The sequence below is a fragment of the Rhagoletis pomonella genome, unplaced genomic scaffold (assembly GCF_013731165.1).
Source record: "Rhagoletis pomonella isolate Grant_MI unplaced genomic scaffold, Rhpom_1.0 Rhpom_scaffold_00007, whole genome shotgun sequence".
NCBI lineage: Eukaryota > Metazoa > Arthropoda > Insecta > Diptera > Tephritidae > Rhagoletis > Rhagoletis pomonella.
The window spans coordinates 6,846,428-6,851,297 of record NW_023458561.1 but is presented as its reverse complement, the minus strand read 5'-3'; the positions used below and the strand labels follow the sequence as shown (position 1 = coordinate 6,851,297).

At 37.4% G+C, this 4,870-nt stretch overlaps 1 protein-coding gene across 1 annotated transcript; it reads right to left on the bottom strand.

Moving 5' to 3' along the window:
• Positions 1 to 1,276: 1,276 nt before the first annotated feature.
• On the bottom strand, positions 1,277 to 3,913 carry LOC118743583 (importin-11-like; the record flags this gene model as incomplete). Its single annotated transcript, XM_036476347.1, has 2 exons — positions 1,277 to 2,884; positions 3,815 to 3,913. Coding segments are annotated over 2 exons (1,134 nt in total), but the record flags the coding sequence as incomplete, so codon positions are not given.
• Between the last annotated feature and the right edge of the window lie 957 nt (positions 3,914 to 4,870).

Genomic DNA, 4,870 nt, shown 5'->3' with positions numbered 1-4,870 from the left:
AAAAGTTAAACATTCTAAAAATAGAATTATTAGCAAAAACCAACAATACCAACAACCACATGATCAAGTGAATTGCAGCGGAATAGGTGCGCTTGATTGTGTTGGCATAACAAAAATGAAAATAGTGGAAAAAAGCAAACGATAATTTACAAGGCGTACTTAGCACGGTGCATAGGCAACTGGCTGAGTCAGTGGGATCGTCGGTTCGAAGCCTACTGAACGAAGTCTGTATCACTTCTACCATTTTTTCAAATTATTGTTGCTTTTCCACAATAAATTTCCATTTGAAAAACGGCCCCAAGCTCAATATATATTGTTGAATATAATTGTTATAAAGCCAAAAAAAATAACAAAAACAAAAAAAAAAGATTCTTAAAAATTTGAATTTTGAGCACGCTTGACCCCATTTAGCGACGTAAAATAAATTATAACTTTCTTCCTCTTGTTGTTTTCTATCTTCATATAGGGACAGGAAACCCAAAAGTAATTTTTTGCGTCTATTCAACATTCTTCACGATACCTGAATGACAAAATATTACATAATGTAGATGTAGAGAAAACAACAGTACAGTTACTTTATTCTTGGCGAATTCGACAAAATCAGCTATTCTATTTCCCCTTATTCTCGCCTTTTTCTCCTTTTGTTTTGTTTTTTTTTTTCACTGCAATCTTGTATTCTATAATTCTTGCATAAGTTCATATATTACTACATACATACGTTACTCTCAAATCGCGTGAGAGCTCCTCGTGTAAACAGACACGAGAGCGAGTGAGATTTTTCTTACCAAAAAACTCTCATAAGAATCAAATACTAATGAGAATTCGTGTACATATAAACACCCATGAGAATTCTCAGACCAATATGGCGGAACTCTCAAGGTATTTACTCTCATCGTTTACGAGCACCTTAAGAAAATTTTATCTTACCCTCTGAAATTTTTAGACAACTAATAATAATTGGCCCCTAGACTTTTGCCAATTTCTTTTGGCCGAGCTTCTCCTCCTGGCGTCCTGATGTTTTTACGGAAATGGAGCGGTCTACAGTTTTACGCCGACTCCGAAAGGTAAATGATTTTATGGGAAGCGAGGGGCGACCGCTGTTGAAAAAAAAACATTTTCCATTTACACGTTACTCGGACCAGGGATCCAACTCAGTATGCTACTTCTAACCCCTTTTATCCACAGCGGCCGTCAAACACAACTACATCCTGATTATAAACAGTAAGAAGAGTTACGTTACTTACGAAGATGAACGATGACAAAATGATTCAAAGAGTTCTGTGTTTGATTTTTTACTTTTATTTAGTTTCTTGCTTCATTAAGCAAAACAATCAGTTGCAAATTGCTTCGCATTCTTTTTTCTGTTTAATTTCCCCCTATTATGAATTTTCATATGATAGACGATAAACGCTTGCAAGCGTATCGTATGGAAACAGTTCTCGTATAATCGTGTTCATATGCCCGACAGTATTGTGACTGGCTGTGGGTTTTGATCACTTTTTATTGTGAACCAGCACAAATCAGCTACGCTTACAATCGGATTTCATACGACAACCTCATTGCGTAATAGAGAATAACAGAATGCAAGCGTTTATCGTGAATCGTACGAATCCATAATAGGGGGGTACGTTTTTTTTTGGAATACTTAAAGGAAATCTTATTGTAAAAACAAACAAAAAATATTTCCAGTAATTTAATTTTATATCGGGTAATAGATACAGAAATTATTTCTGTTTCCCAGTTTTATAATTGAAGTAGAAAATTAGTGACTCGCTTCGTTATGCTTTGGGTTAAAGGCTATTCGTGTAGGTAATATTGCAAGAGGTTCATAGTTATTTAATAATCTATTTCAGTTAGGCTGAAAATTTAAATTCAGTTTAACAAACTTCCCAACCTTCTCCAATACTCCCGGATAAACGCACTGCATCAACTGTTGATACGCGTCCTCCCCCATTTGCGTCCGCAACGTATTCAGTTGCCATTCCAAGTATTCGGTAAGCACAATCTTATGCACTGGATCTTTAAGGGACAATTGTCTGCAGCGATCGTAGTGGTAAGTCTTGTAGTCAAAATCGTCCATTATACAATAACTGCTTGTATCCAAATCATGTTCATCGAGGAAAACCAAAGAGTCGCAGAACTTCATTGGCTTCTCACCAGCTGGACGGGGTGGAATATTCACCGTATCGATACTATCTATGGTATCTAATTCGTCGTCTTCCTCCCGCATTACATCCATAAGAGTATCACCAATATTTTGCATAATTCCTGGAAAACGTTCTAGTAAAATTTGGTCATTGGTGAATATCGATGCAAACGCAAGTGCAAAGAGCTTTCGCTTTTCGACTTCTGTCACTAGTGGCATCTTGCGTATCCACACGTCAAGTATAGTTTCTAATGCATTCGGCAGTTGTAGTTCCTGCAACACTGCGGTAAATACAGATTGGCTGATAAGTAGTACCCTTGCAACCATCATTAAATACATTGACATAAGCATAGGAAACTCTTTGTCCAGGTAAACCTGCTTGAAAATATAAGGCAAGGCAGGCCGCACTAATTCCAATCCGTAGTTCGCATCTGATTTCAGACATGTTTCAAACACCTTCAGCATCAAAGCTATACCTTCCGGTCGTAAATCGTCAAACATGCGTGTACAAAATTGAACAAACTCCTTGCCATAGCGTTCAAGAAATGTGTGTGAGTCCAAAAGAATATATGCTTGTATAAGAATCAATACTATTCGTAAATTTTCTGATGACATTTCAATAATTGGCAAGAGATTTTTGCATAACGCCAGGAGCTGCGGTGACATAACAGTTGAATTTTCCACAACGGCAACCCAGAGCGCTAGTCCTTCTTCAATAAGATAAATATGCGAAGGTTCCTATAAGTAAAAGCACATAAAAAATACAACATAAAATTTGTGTGTAATTCTAATTATACTTATCGTCGTTTAAAGTAAAAACCGCATATCGTCATTCTGCAAAACCGCGTAACTGGCATTTGCTGCCAAAAATTGGATTTGCTCACACAAGCTCTTGGCTAAATCCTTATCCATTCGTCCTGAAATATACTAGCCAGAAATGCGATTGCTTTATAAAAAAATAACCATTTTGATATATGCGTGTTTTTACTCTCTAGAAAATAATTTATGCAACCTCACATACGCGGTTTTGCATTATTTTGATACGCGGTTTTGCATTTTATTGATACGCGGTTTTGTACTTTAAACGACGTTATGTATACAAATAATATAAGCCCATGGGCTTTATTTCCCAAAAAAATAGAAGAAAAGCCCATGGACGTTATTTCCATTTCGAAAGGGAAACAGCGCCCACCAATAAAAGGCAATACAACCCGCGGGCTTTATTTCCTTTGTGAAAGAGCAATAATGGCCGCGGGCTGTATTCCCCAAAGAAAAGGAACTAACGCCCGTGTGTAGTATTTTCTCTGGCTTTATTTCACTGAAACATTCCAATTATGTATACAGGCATACATTTGCATAAAATGCAACGTATTTTAAACGAATTGCTCTCTATTTTTGCATATAGTGTAGTTCTGCTTTAAATTCCCTTCTGCAGTATACGCATAAAATCGAACAATATTTTTGACAATAACTGATAACCGAATTATTGGAAATTAAAGGTAAATTGTTACTATTTTTTTAGCCTTCAATGCGATGCGCATATTTGTTCTCTGCGTCTTAGGTTTTTCAGTGGTGGTGCGCAAACTTGGACGACCGCGGTTGAGCGCAAACATGCTCGCTCCACTCCCTCGCCATTACGCCGGTAAACTTATTTGTTTATATACTTACATTATTTAAATGCTCTACATGAATGTACGATGAGGAGTTAGGGTTGTCTGTGTACCCACGCCGCAGAAATACTGTGGTGATGTGGATGACGCACGGGTTGTTTTAACACAACAAAAATGAATAAAGGGCAGAATAACATAAAGGCCGGTCCACATAGAACTTTCGCATTGGCTTTGGCGTTGGCGTTGGTTTGACAGAACGCACGTTAAAAGAATGCTTGCTACAATGAACGCTTGGCAGCGAATGCTTGGGCGACTAAATTAGCATACTAACGACAGATAAATTAATATTTAATATCAATAATTGCATTAAAAACGATATTTCTGGCCTGCACTTGATTAAAAAGGGAAAATATTTCACACAATTTTATTTATTTGCAACAGCTGACAGCAACGCACGCGAAAAGATGAGAGTTGGCCATCTTTTTGCTTTGTGTTGGCGTGAGCGTTGCCGAATTTTGGCTATGTGGACGGCTGCACTTGAATTCATGTATTCATAGTCAGCTGTTGAAGCGACGCCAACGCCAACGCAACGCCAAAGTTTTATGTGGACGGGCCTTAAATCAGCCGTGTTGGAGTGGTTTGTGTAACATATAAAGGAAAACAAATATTTAGTTCAATATTATCATATTAGTTAGTTTTTATTTAGAACAGGGGGTTTTGGATGTACATACATGGACAAGAGCCACAATAAAGATGAAATAACGCCCGCGGGCTTTATTGCCATATCGAAAGGGAAATAATGCCCACGGGTAAAAGGCAATTAACCCCGCGGGCTTTGTTTCTTTTTTTTAGGAAATAAAGCCCATGGGCGTTATTTCCGCGACACTGCAGCGTGTGTAAAAATGGTATACGCGAACACTTTCTAGTATTGTCTAGCCGATACCTTCTGAAATCCTTATTTCTAGCTTCTTGAGCCGCTTTTGAGAATTTCTTTATAGGAAATAGCACGTTTCTTGCCACCTCATGGCTATTAAAAATATTGTTAACCGACTTCCAAAAAAGGAGGAAGTTATCAGTTCGTCGGAATATTTTTTTTTTTTTTTTTTTTTTTTTT